This window comes from Leishmania mexicana, chromosome 32 (assembly GCF_000234665.1).
Source record: "Leishmania mexicana MHOM/GT/2001/U1103 complete genome, chromosome 32".
Classification (NCBI taxonomy): domain Eukaryota; phylum Euglenozoa; class Kinetoplastea; order Trypanosomatida; family Trypanosomatidae; genus Leishmania; species Leishmania mexicana.
The window spans coordinates 652,814-670,538 of NC_018336.1; the positions used below are offsets into that span (position 1 = coordinate 652,814).

The window sequence follows — 17,725 nt, forward strand, 5'->3', positions numbered from 1 at the left end:
AGACTGTTCTTGCCCAGTTCCGCACGGGGACCTGTCCGCACTTTGGATCCCTGCAGCGACGGATGACTGACAGTGACACGATTGCGTGCTGCCTACCACTGTGTTATCACAGTGGTGCCTCCCACCACCAGTGCTTTCCTATGAGGGCGTCAGACCCTGCGTTGTGCCCGGCATACTACGCGAGATTCGCGGGTCGCCCTGCACTCACAGCACACCTGATTGCACGCTGTGATCTTGCGCGCAATAACCTGACTACCCACATCTCACTCGCGCTGCATGAGGTTCATCCGTCGAATGTCTACCGCTGCCCCCTGTGCCTCTTCAGTGCGGCAGGCTATGGGTTCTTTGTGCGCAGGAACATGCTTATCCGCTGACCCCCTTCTGCTTGACACACCCACGCTTGCCAATGAGGTGCGGATTCAGAAGAGGGCGGGATGCCGCTGCCGCCACGGACTCATGGCAGCGTCCCAACTGTCGTGGTACATGCAGGCAAGCCATCTAGACATGCCCCCAGACAACAACGTCGCTCTGAGGAAGGCCCCAAGATTCACTAGTGTGAGGACTGCGCGCACGCGCTCTCAAGCAAAGACGGCATGGTGTGCCACGTTCCAAGCAAGGCATTCAGAGGCTAGAGGAGTGCGAGTGATGCACGACACATGCGCAACGAGATCCATACGAATCAGCCCCCAAAGCGCATGGGTGCGAGACATGCGGGATCTCCTACATCCGATGGGATGGGCTGATGCGGTGCAGATGCCGGCAGCATGACGAGAGCGCCACGAGTTTGCACCGTCGAGTCCTCCAGACTCCCGTGTGAAGAGTCTCCGCACCACATTATGGAATGGCGCGGGTGGAGGCGAGTCAGGGAGAAGCATGGGACGCACGCAGAGTGTGCAGGGTCTCCGAGGGCCTTGACCTGATACCGGCCAACTTCCTCCCTAAACTCATCCGGCATGCGCCCGGACCCATCCCCTACCACCCGCACGGAAGACGCCACCGCCTTCGCCCTCGAGCAGGACCCCAGACGCGGCCCTCTTGGACCAAGGCATGCAGTGCACCGATGTCCGGCTGCCGCCACTCGCACCGCACGCATCCAAGGAAAGGACGAGAAAGGGGAGGAAGTGCCTGTTAGACACAGCGGTAGATTCGACGGCGGGCGGCTCGTTCCTGGAGGACCAGGACGTAGCCGCAGTGCCGCAGCGGTAGGTGAGCTGTGGCTGTGTGTGCCTATGCTTGCGGGCGTGTTCACGGGAGAGGGGCACTGCTCAACAAAAGGGCGTGACACAAAAACTCCACTGGGCTTCCCCTGATGGTGTGGGAGGAGTACACCTCAGTGCGCGGTATCCCGTGCCCCAGCGCCTCACTCGGTGGCGAAGCCGGGCAGCCGCTCCCTCCCTATCCCTTCCAAACGCCGAGCCACCTCTGGTGGTGGCAGGGTCAAGCGCCTGCGACGTGGGGGCGGGGTCCGAGCGATGCATCGCTGCTGATGCCGGCGGCTGGCTCCGGGGTGGCGCTGCGTCGGAGCGGCCTGCGACTGTGCACCGGGTTGCGCCGTGCATGGTATATGGGCGGGGTGTCAGCGCGACTCGACTGCGGCCCGCCCGGCCCTCGCTGGCTCCTGGTGTGTGGCGCCTGGGCCGCCCCGAGGGGTGCGCCGGGTGGCGGCCGGCATGATATGAGCGGCTGCGGGGCTGCCCGCGTAGAGGAGGCTGGTGGAGGTTGGGGCAGGGCCCGTGCTGAGATGGCTGCGTCGGCGCATGGCTGTGATGCGTGTGCCCAGCGCTGCTTCGCACCACGCGATGGGGCCTGTGACGGCCCGAGGGCTAGCGTGCCCATTCCGCCCATGCTGTATGGCGGAATGGGCACGTTGGAAAAATGCGTATCAGTAAACTACAAAGTTGATGACGAGGCTGATGGGCAGATCCCTTTCCCGAGGTACGTTGTGGCGGCGGGCATCGTATTTTTGCGTTACTGCACCCTACGTACTGATGAATGTTTTTTTTTTGTGCAGCAGTAGATGAGTAACGGACTCATCTTCTCTGTGCGAGTCTGGCTCCCCTCCTATTTCAGTATGCAGTGGGAACGGGCATGACGGGGTCAGAACAAGCATGCCCTCTAGAAGTGCTCTTCTCTCTTGAAACTAGCATCGCTCACCCTCCTTTCTTCTGCCACCCCGATGCATGCGCATAGTCTGTGCCCAAGAGCTAGCGTGTGAAAAACGAAATGAAGCAGATTTCATTTAGAATGATTGACACGCTGTGCGCGCAGCTTCTTCAGGAGAAACATGACACTGCCAGAGTTGACAAGCTCATCGCTGGCGGCATTCGCCAGTGCATTATCGACAAGGACACGCTGCCTCTCATAATTCAAAGGACTGCAGTAACTCAGGGGGAGTGGTGTCTGGCACTACGCGTGCTGCAGAGCCAGCATCTAGACACTCATCGTGTTCGGAGGGATGACAGTATCTGGGCCATCGTGGACAAGGGGGTGCCAGACAATGCCGCCAGCAAAAAATCTGCGCGAGAGGCGCTGCAGGCAATCTACGGTTCACGACTGCGAAAACAGTCACCGCCTCTGATCCGCTAGATACTTCCGCTCGATGTCACTACGCTGTCTACGACACCCACTAGAGGTACAATGCGACGCATCGTCCCGTGCTCTATTTTCCACTACCTATGGGGTACTGCGCTTTAGCGACAGTGAACAAGAGTGATCGACTCTCTTCCTAGGTGTCTGAACAGCGCGCGCGTGTGAATGTGGCTTGTGGTACTTCCGTGTTGCTGGTGTTGCTGTCTGTCTGATGGTGCGACATTGCCTACTCCGCTAAATAACCTGAATAGCCTTGCACTCACCTGCTCCTCAGCTCCGCAGCTGTGTGACGTCTTCCCTCTCTGCTCTCTACGCCAACGCAGGCTTCTTCACTCTCTCTTCGCTCTTTCTTCTTTTTCTGTCCGCTTGCGCGATGCCGTCTTACGCTCTGCCAAACTACCCTGAAGAGGGGGCTCGCTGGTCGTGTCGTTCGTTGCAACTCTGCTCCGCTGCGGCAGGCGACCTCTTTTCTCCATCATAGCTCTTCTTTCCTCTCCCGGACACGCACCCTCACAAAAATGTCGTCCTCTGCTCTGTCGCAGTGGAAGTCTGTCGCGCGCTTGCCTCTCCCTGCTTCGTACCTGGACAAGGAGTTGTGCTTTCAGCTCCTCGACTGTTGCCAGACAAAAGGAAACCCGGATGAAACGGTGTCACGTGTTCGTCATAGCGAGGTGCCGGTGGTGCGTCTCTACGGAGTCACCGCCGAGGGATTCAGTGTCTTGGTTCACTGCTACAACTACGAGCCGTATTTGTGGATTGAGGCGCCACCGAACTGGGTGGATGTACATTCTCAAGGGCTTATGCGGGAGCTTAACAACCAGCTTAGCAACCAGACTCGCCTACAAGACACTGTTGTGCGAGTGGAGGCGCACCAGCGCCGCAGTCTCATGTACTTCAAAGGTGGCCAGCTGGTGCCACATCTAAAGATCGTCGTGCAGCTGCCGCAGCACATCCCAAAGCTGCGCAGTCTCCTATGCGACCGCGGCGTCTCGTGCCCTGGGGTGTGGGATGGGACTCGCATCTTCCAGACTTTCGAGTCGAACGTGATTTTCCCGCTGCGCTTCCTCGTCGACAACGACATTGGCGGCAGCAACTGGCTGACGCTGACCTACGGCAAGTTCTTCGCGTGCTCGGCCAAGACGTCGACCTGTCAGATTGAGGTGGCGTGTTCGCACGAGGATGTGCAGAACCACGAACCACTCGGGGACTACTTGTCCATCGCGCCTTTCCGCATCCTCTCTATCGACATCGAGTGCCAAGGCCGTAAAGGGCTCTTCCCTGAGCCGGAGCATGACCCTGTCATTCAGATTGCCAACCACTGCGTTGAGTACGGGCACGAGTCAGAGCCGCTCACGAAGACCATCTTCACCCTGAAGAGCTGCGCACCGATTGCGGGGGCGCAAGTGCTCTCATACGAAACGGAGGCGGAGATGCTGCTGGCATGGGCCACCTTCATGAAAGCGCTGGACCCCGACATCCTGACGGGCTACAACATCTGCAATTTCGATTTCCCATACCTGCTGAACCGCGCCGCAGCCCTGAAGGCCAGCGACGCATTTCACTACTGGGGCAGACAAGTTCACGAGCGGACGGTGGCGCGCGACAAGAAGTTCCAATCCAAGCAGATGGGCAACCGCGAGTATACGGAGCTGACCTTGGAGGGGCGCATCATTATGGATGCGATGGTGGTGATCCAGCGCGACTACAAGCTGCGCTCCTACTCACTCAACTCGGTATCACAGAACTTTCTCGGGGAGCAGAAGGAGGATGTGCACCACTCCATCATCTCAGATCTCCAGCACGGCGACGAGGAGACGCGCCGTCGCCTCGCTGTGTACTGCCTGAAGGATGCGTTCCTTCCTGTGAAGCTGCTGGATCGGCTCATGTGCATCGTGAACAACGTGGAGATGGCACGCGTAACGGGTGTGCCGGTGGGGTGGCTGCTGGAGCGTGGCCAGCAAATCAAGGTTTTCTCCATGCTCCTGCGCAAGGCCCAGAAGAAGAAGCTGGTGGTGCCGACGGTCGAGTACACAGGCGGCAGCGATCGCGGCTACGAAGGCGCCACCGTCATCGACCCGATCAAAGGCTTCTACAACTGCCCCGTCGCAACGCTCGACTTCGCGTCGCTGTATCCGTCCATCATAATCGCACACAACCTGTGTTACTCAACATTGGTGCGCCCGGCGGACGCGAGGCTGTACCCGGAAGACTCCCTCGATCGATCGCCCACGTCGGACATCTTTGTGAAAAAAGAGGTCTTCCCAGGCATTCTTCCCGAAGTGCTACAAGACTTGCTGGCTGCCCGAAAGCATGCGCGGGCGATGATGAAGGATGTGCCCATGAACTCGCTTGAGTACAAGGTCCTGAACGGGCGCCAGCTTGCGCTGAAGGTTAGCGCCAACTCTGTGTACGGCTTCACGGGTGCTCAGGTGGGCAAGTTGCCGTGCCTGGAGATCAGCGCCTCCGTCACGGCGTATGGCCGGCAGATGATTGACAGGACGAAGAACCTCGTTGAGGAGCTATACCCCGGCGCGCGTGTGCTGTACGGCGATACTGACTCTGTGATGGTGAAGTGTGTCACCAACGAGAAGGCGAGCGACAAGGAGCGCTTGCAGGCGGCCATGGATTTCGGCATCGAGGCGGCGGAGAAGGTGTCCAGCAATTTCCTCAACCCCATCAAGCTCGAATTTGAGAAGGTGTACTTTCCGTACCTACTCATGAACAAGAAACGTTACGCCGGCTTGCTGTGGACGAACACGGATCGATTCGACAAGCTGGATGCCAAGGGTATCGAGACTGTACGCCGAGACAACTGCCCTCTAGTCGCACGCATGGTGTCCGGCGTGCTGAACCGCATTCTCATTCACCGCTCCGTCGAGAGCGCTGTCGAGTTTGTGAAAGGCACGATCAGCGACCTGCTGCTAAACCGACTCGACATATCGAACTTGGTGATCACCAAGGCTTTCTCCAAGGCAGAGGATGAGTATGCCGGTGCCCAGGCACACATCGCCCTGGTGGAGCGCATGCGGCAGCGAGACCCCGCCTCAGCGCCGACTATTGGCGACCGTGTGGCGTACGTTATTATTAAGGCAGCGAAAGGTGCCAAGGCGTACGAGCGAAGCGAGGACCCCATCTACGTGCTCGACAACAATATCCCAATCGACACACAGTACTATCTCGAGCATCAGCTGGCTCCGCCGATTCTGCGCGTGTTCGAAGGTGTACTGGACGACCCCAGTGTGCTCATCAAAGGAGACCACACACGCCACATCGCCATCTCCGCCCCGAGCAAGAATGCCGGCGGGTTGATGAGGTTTGTGAAGATTCAGCTGCAGTGCATCTCGTGCCGCGCCGTCATCAAAGCAGGCGCCTTGTGCGACAACTGCCAAGACAAGGCACCTGAGGTGTATGGCAAGATTGTAGCGAAGCGCAACCATTACGAAGCAATTTACTCGCAGGTGTGGACGCAGTGCCAGCAGTGTCAGGGGTCGCTGAATCAAGAGGTGATCTGCTCTAGCCGCGACTGTCCGGTGTTCTACATGCGCAAGAAGGTGCAGAAGGATCTGCACGAACAGCAGGTGCTCCTGGATCGTTTTGGTGTTGTGGACGACTGGTAAATAGCAGTTTTGAAGACACAAGGGTGATTGCTTTCGGTGCCTTTGTGCTGAAACTTCTTCTGCCGCCTTTTACTTGATACTTCCACGCCTGGATGAAAGGGGTGCACCTCAGTGCGCGGTATCCATGACCCTGTGCCCGCCCTGTGCGGGGGAGAAGCCAGGCAGAGCCCCTATCCCCTGCCAATGCCGCGCCGCATCTGGTGGTGGCAGGGTCAAGCGCCTGCGACGTGGGGGCGGGGTCCGAGCGATGCATCGCTGCTGATGCCGGCGGCCAGGTCGTGGGTGGCGCTGCGTCGGAGCGGCCTGCGACTGTGCACCGGGTTGCGCCGTGCATGCTATATGGGCGGGGTGTCAGCGCGACTCGACTGCAGCCCGCCCGGCCCTCGCTGGCTCCTGGTGTGTGGCGCCTGGGCCGCCCCGAGGGGTGCGCCGGGTGGCGGCCGGCATGATATGAGCGGCTGCGGGGCTGCCCGCGTAGAGGAGGCTGGTGGAGGTTGAGGCAGGGCCCGTGCTGAGATGGCTGCGTCGGCGCATGGCTGTGATGCGTGTGCCCAGCGCTGCTTCGCACCACGCGATGGGGCCTGTGACGGCCCGGGGCACGGTGGAAAAAAGGTAAATGCTGTCATACATGTTCAGTAAGCGTGCTGTCCAGCTTGGCTGAGCATCTTTTTACGCATAGAGAGAGAGGAGAGCGTCATCCGCAATGGGGCTGGGGAGCGGGATGTACAACGTGTAGGTTGCGGGCGCGGCTTTTCGTATTGTGTTCCCCGTCGGGTACATGTTTGGGTTCGTTTGTCTCGAGGTTGGTGCCCGGTGTGTCTCGCTCTGTGCGCATATGTAAACAAGAAGCGCACTCGTGTGTCAGGGTTAGGGTGCGTGCGCATATGTGTGTTTAGTGGGTGCTTGGGTGTGTGTGGGCAGTCGAAGAAGGGCAAACGTTGTTTGAATATGTCGATCTGCGGCGTTTGCCCTCATAGAGGAGACGGTGAAGGGAAAAATAAATGAAGCAGGCTGCAAGTGTAGGCACTCGTTCACAACGAAGCAAACGGGAAAAAACGAAAAGGGGCGGAGGCTGGGGCGGAACGATGCATATCCGCTGTGTACCGGAGGACATCTGTTTTCCCACTTTCACCACCTTAGCAGGTGATGATGAGATTCTAGTACTGACCCTCATGAGGAGAGTGCACGGAGTTCAGTGATGCGACGGGCTTTGTATGCCCTTCTATTTTTTCTCTGCACCTTCCAACCTTCCTCGCTTGCCGTCGATGCCTCTCTTTCATATTTCTGCCCACTGTTTGGGGTGTTTGTGTGCGTGCGCGTGTGTGGGCCGGTTCCTCGGAACGCTGAGCGCAAGTGGTGTTTTGAAAGGTGAGGACACTCAGAAGGGAGATAGATCAAGGCGACCCCGCCCACATACATTAGTGAAGAAAGGGTTCCTTACCCAGTGCACCCATCCACGCCCAAGCACGCACATGTGCGTACGCTGCCCTTTGCTAGAACCTATTCTTTTTTTGTTGTTGTGGTTCCGCATACAGTGAGACCCGCATTAAGCACATTAATCCCCCTCACCAACGTATTGTATACAACAGCCACAGCAGTCTTCCACTCGTGCTCTTTGCCGGCATCATTGTCCTTTCACGCACCCTCGATTTCCCGGCGGCAAGATGGCGGCGGCGATTGTGCGCAGGATCCGCATACGGCAAGACCTGCGTACCACGTCGGCGTTTGAGCGAGACATGAATGACATGGTGGCACAGGACTTATACGAGCAAATTCTCCTCAGTAGCATTCGCAGCGGCAGCGACCCGAATGCAAAGGCAGTGGTCGAGGTGTACGAGGGCTACGTGGAGCCGAGCTACGACCCGGTGAAGGGCGCGAGCGTGGCTGCGAGCCATCGACAGGCCATTCAGGAGATCTACAAGGAGCGCGAAGTTATCATCCGCACCCTGCGCTCCTCAGAGGAGCACCGCGAGCTTTCTGCCTTCGACCGGCTTCTGCGAGAGACCGAGTTCTACACCGGCGTTCGGGAGTGGACGGGGGCATCGGCGCGCGGCCCGCGCAGTCGACTGTACCGTCACTCCAGGCACGACAACGAGGAGGATTCGACCGGGTTCGACATGATGCACCTGACGGAGACGCCGTCCTACATCCGCGGAAAGCTGCGCCCGTATCAGATCGAGGGCGTGAACTGGTTGCTCAGCCTCTTCTCGCGCGGCGTGAATGGGATTTTGGCAGATGAGATGGGGCTGGGCAAAACCTTCCAGACCATCGCCACTATCGCGTACCTCAAGTTCACTTTAGGGATGCCGGGCCCGCACCTGGTCGTGTGCCCGAAGTCTGTGATGGGGAACTGGTACCGCGAGTTCAAGCACTGGTGCCCTGGGCTCTTGGTGTACAAGTTCCACGCCTCTAGCGATATTCGGCCAAGCATCGTCAAGGCTCACTTGCACCCTACCGATCGCATCAAGTACGACGTCATTGTGACGACCTTTGAGATGGTTCTGGATGAGCTCAACTTGTTTAAGCGCATTGCGTGGCAGTACTTGATCGTCGATGAGGCTCATAAGCTGAAGAACGAGGAGGGGCGTGCCCATACGGCGCTGGACTCCCTGCACACGTCGCACCGACTCATTATCACCGGCACGCCTCTGCAAAACAACCTCAAAGAGCTATGGGCGCTGCTGCACTTCCTGGCACCACGCTTGTTCAGCGACTCTGAATCCTTCGACACGTGGTTCGACACCGCGTCGGGCCAGCAGGACGCCAACGTCATGTCAAACCTGCACAAGATCCTCGCTCCCCTCATGATTCGTCGTCTCAAGGCTGATGTGAGCACTGGCATTCCGCCAAAGAAGGAGATTTACGTGTCGTGCCAGCTCTCCAAGAAACAAAGAGAGTGGTACATGAACGTCCTTGCGAAGGACGCCGAGGTGCTGAACAAGGCTGGCGGCAGTGTTGCCTCTCTGACGAATGCCATGATGAGTCTTCGAAAAGTGATCAATCACCCTTACCTTATGGACGGCGGCGAGGAGGGGCCTCCGTTCGTCACGGATGAAAAGTTGGTGAGAACGAGTGGCAAGATGATCATTCTGGACAAGCTGCTGCACCGATTGAGGGCTGATGTGCAGGGCAAGCACAAGGTGCTCATCTTCTCTCAGTTCACCTCGATGCTTAACATTTTGGAGGACTACTGCAACATGCGCGGCTTCATGTACTGTCGCATCGATGGCAACACCAGCGGCTACGACAGAGATTCCCAGATGGCATCTTTCAACTCCCCCTCGAGCGACTATTTCATTTTTCTGCTATCCACCCGCGCTGGCGGTCTCGGCATCAACCTTCAGGCTGCGAATCACGTCATTCTGTACGACTCCGACTGGAACCCGCAGATGGACTTGCAGGCGCAAGATCGCGCGCATCGCATCGGCCAGAAACGTAGCGTCCGCGTCTACCGCTTCGTCACGGACGGTACGCTGGAAGAGAAGATGTACCGCCGAGCTCTAAAGAAGCTCTACCTGGATGCGGTGGTGGTGCAGCAGGGCCGACTGCAGTCGAAGGCGACGAATCAGGCCTCCAAGGAGGAGCTGCTGTCCATGATCAAGTTTGGCGCCGAGGAGATTTTTAAAACACGTCACGAGGACGTTACGGAGGCCGATATCGATCGTCTACTCGATGAGGGAGAGACGATCTCGAACCAGCTGACGAGCGAAGCCAAGCAGCAGGTGCAGATGTCCCTCGCCAGCTTTCAGCTCGGTGCGGAGGAGGCGAATATTTACGACTTTGAGGGCGTAAGCTACAAAACCGGCGCAGAGTCGCGGATTTTGCACGTCAGGCTGAGCTCGCCGGTGAGCCAAGGGGAGTTGCAGGCACAGTGCTCGCAGCATGGAGAGGTGATCAAGGCCGTTCTGCACCCCAACCTGAGGGAGGCGTTGGTGTACTTCCGCTCAACCAGTGGGGCCATGGAGGCCAAGGCGAAGCTGCCCTACGAATCGGCCTTCGCTAGCCGAGACTCGCAGACAGTGGTGTCAAGTGACATGATTGCGGAGTGCATCGGCGTGGGCGAGAAACTGGGCCGCGGCCATCGCATGCGTGGACCGGTGCAGCTCTTCACCGAGGCGGATGTAGAGTCTATGCAGAAGAAGGTAACCAAGGGACCGCCGCTGAAGCTGCCGAAGCTCCCCAAGTTTCACCCGTACCAGCTGTACAACGCGAAGCGGCTGACGGAGCTGCACAACACGGAGGTGGCGCTGATGGTACGCAACTGGAAGCGCAAGTACGAGGAGAAGAGCGACGCGCAGAAGAGCAAGGAGAACAACGAGGAGGCTGGCGACGAGGCCGAGGACGAAGACGAGCTCCTGACCGAGGTGGAGCAAGAGGAGCGAGAGCGGCTGATGAGCGAGGGCTTCCCGACCTGGACCTTCTACGAGTACCGCTCGGTAGTGTCAGCCCTTACCAGCGGAAAGATGGATCTCACCGACTACACTGCCATCGCTGCTGCAGTGGGTGGAACCAAGACGGTGGGCGAGGTGCGTGACTACGTGGTTGCCCTGCTGGAGCGTGGTGAGCAGTGCATCAAGAAATTCGCCCTCGTGGAGGAGCGCATCAAGAAGGCGAGGGTGAGGCGCGAAGCGAAAGAGAACGTCTTCAAAGCTGCCAAGTGGAAGGTGGAGACGTGCGAGCACCCAGAGAAGGAGCTCACCTTTAAGGCGCGCGGCAACGTAGCACTTGATCGGGAGATCTTTCTCATGGCCTACGAGACTGGGTTCAAGGCGAACAACACGAGCGAGCTGGTGCGTACTCGCCCCCAGCACATCTTCAATGTCTGGTATCAGTCCCGCCCTGACGGTTTCTTTAGCAAGCGTTTGCACACGTTGATGAAGTCAGTGCAACGGGAGTGGGAGAAGCCGGCGGAGGATGACGGCGCCATGCCAAGTAAGAGTCGCCGTCGCCTGGAGATTTGAGCGCATTGCTTTCTTTCCTTCATGATTGCGTTCCGTTGCATCGCTGGCAATCGTCGAGACTCGGACACCGGTCTTCAGCTGCGTCGCCGGCGTCTGATGACACGCACCGATGCTGGACTGCATTCGCGATGCCACGCCCGTCTCAACCCTCCCTCATTCCTCCCTCCTTTATTTACCTGGCGCTTTACAAGACGCGGAAGTTATCAAACAGTGAAGCGCAGAGAGAGAGGGAGAAGTATTGGGGTTAGGGTAGGCTCCCACATGACAGTGCTTGGCATCCGCGTGCGTGCGTGCGTGCGTGCGTGTGTGTGTGTGAGGCAACAAGTGGGAGAGGCTTTGTGTACTGTGCGTTTACCCGCGCTGTTTTTGTGCTTCTTTCTTTCCTCTCTGACGTGGCAGAATTCACCTCCTCTGTTTCCCTTCTCGCTTTGTACCCTTGCAACGGAGTACATGCTACGGTACAGGGGCGCGGAGGAGGGATGGAGGACGCCAACGTCTAACTTCTCTTCCCCTGCCCCCCTCCTCCCCGCCTCCCACTGAGAACAGAAGAAACAAACAAAGCGCTGGTCTTGTCGGGGTGGTGACCATGCGAGTACATGGCGGTGCTTCTTCCATTGTGCGGCGTCGCGCATCCGTCCACCTCCTTCTCTCCTGCCCAGGCTCCTTCTTTTTTTTCGCACACGCGTCAGTCACGGGCGCCTGATGGCTCTTCTCCCTCACCCCCACCCCACCGGCATCTCATTGCGAAAGAGTGCTGCCGCTCTCTTGTAGAGGAGAGCGGGGGGGTGGGTGGGCTCTCAGCTGCTTCTGTCGGGGCAGCTTCTGGCCGCGACGTACGGGTGTATATATATGTGTGTGTGAGGCGGAGTAGATCTCTTTTACTCCCTCTTCTGTTGGGGAGAGTGTCAACTGGTTTTAGCCATCTTGTCTGTGAGTTCCAGTCGGTCCCACCCCGACCAGTGGCCCCCCCATCATGTCCGCGACCGCGTGAGGCATGACGGATGGGGAGGGGCGGGGCCTGGAGTTTAGTGGAAGGCATGCAAAGGAAAAGCACCAATACCGTGGAAGTGGAATACAGAGTTCAGCTCCCTCCCTTAGGCCTTCCTGGCGATGTCTAGCGCCTTTGCGACACCATCCCCCGTTCGACTAGAAAATGGGGATGGGGCCCATCAACTGGATAGCTTACCTTCCTCTCTTTCCCTTTCTCCCTGCTCTCCCGCTAGTGAGGGCGGGGAATATTCACATACTTGCTCTCTCTCCTCTGCGCCTTTGTTTTTATTTTCCTGCAGCTCAGCTGCCGTTATGCTACGTGGCGAAAGAGCGTGTTGACAAGCAGCTGTGCAGCGTGGACGAGAACGTCGTTGGGCTTTATGGAGAGTGCCATAGCACAAAGCGGAAAAGTCGGCGCTCTCCCGATTGCACCGAAGAGAGGGGCGATTTCATCACCTTGACGTCATCAGCACACAGTTGCGCAGCGGAGGCAAACTCCTCTTGCCCTGGTATACTTGTTGAGCGCAAACCGCAGAAGCCTGCTCTCACACTAGTCCCACCGCACAACTCCTCTTTGGTGCTGATTCCCTCTTTTTCTCGTCATGCGCCAGGTGTGTATTCGTGATGTCCCCTCGTCATATTTATCGTTCTCTCTCGCTTTCTTATATTCTTTCTCTCCTCTTTTCGTTCTTCTGTGCGTCTCACCGTTTCGTCTCCCCTGTTTTCACGCTGCACCTGATACTTTCCGTCTGATGGTGGTGGTTTTGGGTGATGCCACCTCCATAACCACCAACGCGGCGTTTTTCTCCACACTTCTGCCATGTTCCCCGCTCACACCCACACCCACACACACACATACACCAACCCACGCTTAATCTAAACGAGGTTTCTCCCCTGCAGGTTCGTGGAAGGAAGGGACGATCAAGCAAAGCAAACACACTTGACAACCCCTCAAAACCCACCAACCCACAAAGAAGGTGCTAGAGTCGCTCATCTCCACTTCTTCTCGTAGCCGATTCCGCCGCTACTGCTGTGTTGGCGATACAGCGTTACTCTCTGATTTATCTTAGTATTGGACTCAGTGCTCACAGTGCTGCGTCGCTCTCTCCTTCCCCTCTCCCTCCATCTGGTTTAAGACTTCTGCCGCTTTGATTTATTGATTATCTTGCTGCGTCCTCTCTTTTACTTGTGTCTTGGCGTCTGTGCTGCTTCATCACTGACTCCTATCATCCGCTGGCTCGCCCCCCCTCCTCCTCCCCCCTTCCCTTCCCCTTCCCTTCTCTCTTTGTTACTTAGACTGGGGACTCGCTCTTGTTCGTCGTTGTGCTATTCTGCGTGTGTCCGTGTGCGCGTCGACGAGATTGCTGTGCTTTTCCTATACCTCCCCTTTGTCAGCTGCGGGTTGCCATTTCTTTTTTTTTTGCGTACTGTTGTGTTGGATTGAGCTGTGTGTGCGTGTGTGGATTTCGATTGTCTCATCTCGCTAGAGGAGGGGGGGATACGCTCGCCGAAGGATTGTCGTGCGGCCTTCTTTTTTTCCTTTTGCTTCATTCACCTGTCGCGTACACAGAAAGTAGAGAGCAGCATCAGCAGCAGGTACGCATTGGGCATGCCTAGCAAGAAAGGAAAAAGAAAGGAAGACGAGCACCACTTCCCGCATCCACCCCCCTGCCACAACGATCGAAACACACACACGCACACACGCACACAGGCGTGTTGGCACTTCTAATTGTAGCCCTATATATATATATGTATGCATGCGGGTGTGTGAGTGTGTGTGTGTGTGCAGGTGTACATGTACCTCGCCAAATTGTAGAAGGTAAAACCGGTTTTGCACTTGTTTAACCTGCTCATCTCTTTGCCCTGCCCCCAAATCCACGTTCCGCACGCGCTTTTTGACTTCTCTCTTTTTTTTTTCGGTGTTCGTTCCACGTTGCCATTTTCGAACGAACTGGGTTTCCTTACGTTTTATTGTTACTGTATCTTCCGCGTGGAAGTTTCTAACGGACACTTGGCGCAGCCACTTTTTGTATCGACTCTGCCATTTTATACACAAGCCCACGGAGAATTACTCGAGCTGACTTTGGATTGTCACTGTTTCTGTCCAGGCGTGCTGCACCCAACACCTTGTTAGTGGGGGCGGGGGAGGGGGCACCAAGCTTGTGTTGCACGCGAACCTGGCCTGTATGTGTGTGTGTGCGTTATCTAGCACCCCCTGAGCCTATTCAACAGCCATCTCACCGTGCGCACGTGGCGCCATCTGTTTCACCTCTTTTTGTTCTGCTGAGCCCTGCGCGTCGACGTGTTCTCTCGTTTGTGTTGTGCACTTTATCGCTTTGCACTGTCCGATATCTGACCTTTACTCGTTGCTGCGACAGATTTTGTTCGTTTTTCTTGCTCGATAGGCACCAGATATGTCCAAGGAGGCGGCCAAGACTCCGAGGGAGGATGGCGGCATGGAGAGGAAGGGTGACGGCAAGGCATCGAAGAAGCTGATCGGCGGTCACATCGAGCTCGGCCACGTGCTCGGCGTTGGCGGTTTTGGCAAGGTCTACAACGCGTACGATGTGACAAAGAAGGTGCATGTGGCAGTGAAGATGATTAACAAGGCGCTGGTGCGCAGCAGCGGCATCCAGTCCTACGTGGAGCGCGAAATCGAAATGATGCGCAAGATGAAGAACCAACATGTGGTGCGTCTTCTGGAGGCCATCGAGACGTCCAAGGCGTACAACCTTGTCATGGAGCTGGCCCCGAACGGGGAGCTTTTCGACAAAATTGTGGACTCAAAACGCTTCGACGAGGAAACAGCGCGCAACTACTTCCAGCAGCTCATTTGCGCCGTGCACTACTGCCACCGCATGAACATCGTCCACCGTGATCTGAAGGCTGAGAACTTGCTGCTCGGTGAGAACAACGTGCTAAAGGTGTGCGACTTTGGACTCTCCCGCTACACGAAGGAGGGCCGTTTCAACGACCACGAGGTGCTCTTTACCTCTCTGGCAGGCAGTATTGATTACCAGGCACCCGAGGTGCTCAAGGAGCGGGGATATGAGGGGGATTCGTGCGACATGTGGAGCTGTGGCTGCGTCCTCTTCTTCATGCTCTGCGGCTACCTTCCCTTCACGGACCGCTCAGACGGACTCACACGCAAGCGTATTATGAGCTGCCAATACAATAGGACAAGTCGCTATCTCCCAGAGCAGGCTGCCGATCTCATCGCTCACCTGCTAGTCCCCTTCCCCTCCGCCCGCTATACGACCGCGGATGTGATTCAGCACCCATGGTTCCGTGTCAACCTCGATCCCAGCATGTTCCCTGACGACAATGTGGTACCAACACCGATGAGCCCACTTGGCAGCGGCGAGTTCATTCAGCGCGTCATCACCCCTCAGCTCAGCACCGGTAGCTTTGGTGCGGCCCCGTCACCCACCACCAGCAAGGCAGACGAGATGCACCAGGCATTCCAGAGCTGCAACATCACGGGTGACGGCTTCCTCAACAAGGAGGAGGTGCGCGACGCCCTCATAAAGCTCAATGACGGTAATCAGGTGACGGAGCAGGAGGTGAAGGATTTCATGAGCAACTTCCAGGTGGACCAGGAGGGCCGCATTACGGAGGAAGAATTTGTGATGGGGTGGACAAAGCACCAGAACAACCTTGGCTCAAAGTACGACCTCTCCAAGATGGCACACCTGTTCCACTACGACTTAGAAAAGGAGTTCCTGCAAGTAGTGCGCCAGGCCTTCGATTCGATCGACTCCGAGCACTCGGGCATCATCACCAAGGAGAAACTCAAGAGCTTGAACTTGGGCCTGACCGACAAAGATGCTGAGTCTGCATTCTCTTCGGTGGACACGGAGCACAAGGGCCTTTCCTCCCTTACTTTCGAGGGCTTCGTGTGCCTCTGCTTGAAGTACGACTTCTTCAAGAACCACCCACTCGCCATCCGCTTGCGCCGACTAAATGCCTTCTTCGAGGCCACTGAGCACGCCGCCTTCCGTGCTTCGCTGAACACCGGTTACACGGTTGCCGGCCAGCGCGAGGTGATCAAGGCGCTCCTCCTGAGCAAGCAGGAGTCTCTTTCCACCACCTTCGAGGAGGGCGATGGGAACGGCTTTCTCTACGGTACCTACACCCAAGACTCCAAGAAGGTACTGGAGATCGGCGTGCGGCTGCTCCCCGCGGCAGCCGGCTATACCAAGGTAATTGTGTACCGCATTGGCGGGAAGACCATTGAGTTCCACAAGTGGTTTCTCGACCTGCGACGACTAATGAAAGATGAGCTGCTACGCTGCGAGGAGGACACGGCCGTGAAGGGCGAGCCGGAGTTGATGTAATTCGGTTTCTCTTGTCTTTCACTGCTCGGTGGGTTTTATTACCATTGCACTCTTTGAGCATCCCCCCTCCCCCCTCCTCACGTGAAACCGCGTTGTCCTCCGGATTTGGTGTGGCCTTTCTCTCTCTCCCTCTGTTTGTGCGCGTATGTGGACAAACCTGGGCTTTGTCTCTCTTTCCTGTTACTGTTGTTGTTGATCTTTGCAAGCGTTCAAGCACCGCGACATCACGTAGTTTTACCTCGTCTTTGCTTGGCTCTGCTTTTTCAAAAAGAAAACAAAAACATTCTCGTGTACTGGACTCACCTTGTTGACGGGAGGGACACCTCGACACGTGGTATCAGAGTCCAATACCCCGCCCTGTGCGGGGGAGAAGCCAGGCAGAGCCCCTATCCCCTGCCAATGCCGCGCCGCATCTGGTGGTGGCAGGGTCAAGCGCCTGCGACGTGGGGGCGGGGTCCGAGCGATGCATCGCTGCTGATGCCGGCGGCCAGGTCGTGGGTGGCGCTGCGTCGGAGCGGGCTGCGACTGTGCAGCGGGTTGCGCCGTGCATGCTATATGGGCGGGGTGTCAGCGCGACTCGACTGCGGCCCGCCCGGCCCTCGCTGGCTCCTGGTGTGTGGCGCCTGGGCCGCCCCGAGGGGTGCGCCGGGTGGCGGCCGGCATGATATGAGCGGCTGCGGGGCTGCCCGCGTAGAGGAGGCTGGTGGAGGTTGAGGCAGGGCCCGTGCTGAGATGGCTGCGTCGGCGCATGGCTGTGATGCGTGTGCCCAGCGCTGCTTCGCACCACGCGATGGGGCCTGTGACGGCCCAGGGCTAGCGTGCCCATTCCGTCCATGCCGTAAAGGCGGAGAATAGACATTATGTGAGGATTGACGGGCTCATACATCGTTTCATCGTTTCCCCCCTTGTTCCTAAACAAAAGAGCAATGACTAATTGTCAGGCAGTCTGCTTCGATGAACGTGGCGAGAGAGAGGAGAAGTCCCGGGGTGCCGGCGTGGGAGGCAGGGGCCGGGCGAGGCGACTGTGGCACTGCGGTGAAGGACAGCGGGGATGCGAAGGCGACTTTGGGGCGCTGTCGGGGGTGGTTTCTCGAAGAGGAAAACGGAGGGAAGGAAGAGGAGGACGGGCAGATGGAGTGGACGCTTCCCGTTTCCCTCACCCGAGACCGGAACGCCCCCCCTCCCCCAACTCTCTACTTTATGACTCACGCACGTACTTCCGCAGACTCGC

The 17,725-nt window shown here is 57.6% G+C and overlaps 3 protein-coding genes across 3 annotated transcripts; all 3 read left to right on the plus strand.

The window, feature by feature from the left end:
- Window positions 1-3,107: 3,107 nt before the first annotated feature.
- Window positions 3,108-6,206, plus strand: LMXM_32_1690 (putative DNA polymerase delta catalytic subunit; the record flags this gene model as incomplete). Its single annotated transcript, XM_003878374.1, has 1 exon — window positions 3,108-6,206. The coding sequence occupies one exon, from the start codon at window positions 3,108-3,110 to the stop codon at window positions 6,204-6,206; it is 3,099 nt and encodes a 1,032-aa protein (XP_003878423.1).
- Window positions 6,207-7,870: 1,664 nt separating this feature from the next.
- Window positions 7,871-11,167, plus strand: LMXM_32_1700 (putative DNA-dependent ATPase; the record flags this gene model as incomplete). The annotated part of the gene is made up of 1 exon (XM_003878375.1): window positions 7,871-11,167. The coding sequence occupies one exon, from the start codon at window positions 7,871-7,873 to the stop codon at window positions 11,165-11,167; it is 3,297 nt and encodes a 1,098-aa protein (XP_003878424.1).
- Window positions 11,168-14,571: 3,404 nt separating this feature from the next.
- LMXM_32_1710 (putative protein kinase) lies at window positions 14,572-16,494 on the plus strand (the record flags this gene model as incomplete). The annotated part of the gene is made up of 1 exon (XM_003878376.1): window positions 14,572-16,494. The coding sequence occupies one exon, from the start codon at window positions 14,572-14,574 to the stop codon at window positions 16,492-16,494; it is 1,923 nt and encodes a 640-aa protein (XP_003878425.1).
- Window positions 16,495-17,725: the final 1,231 nt, after the last annotated feature.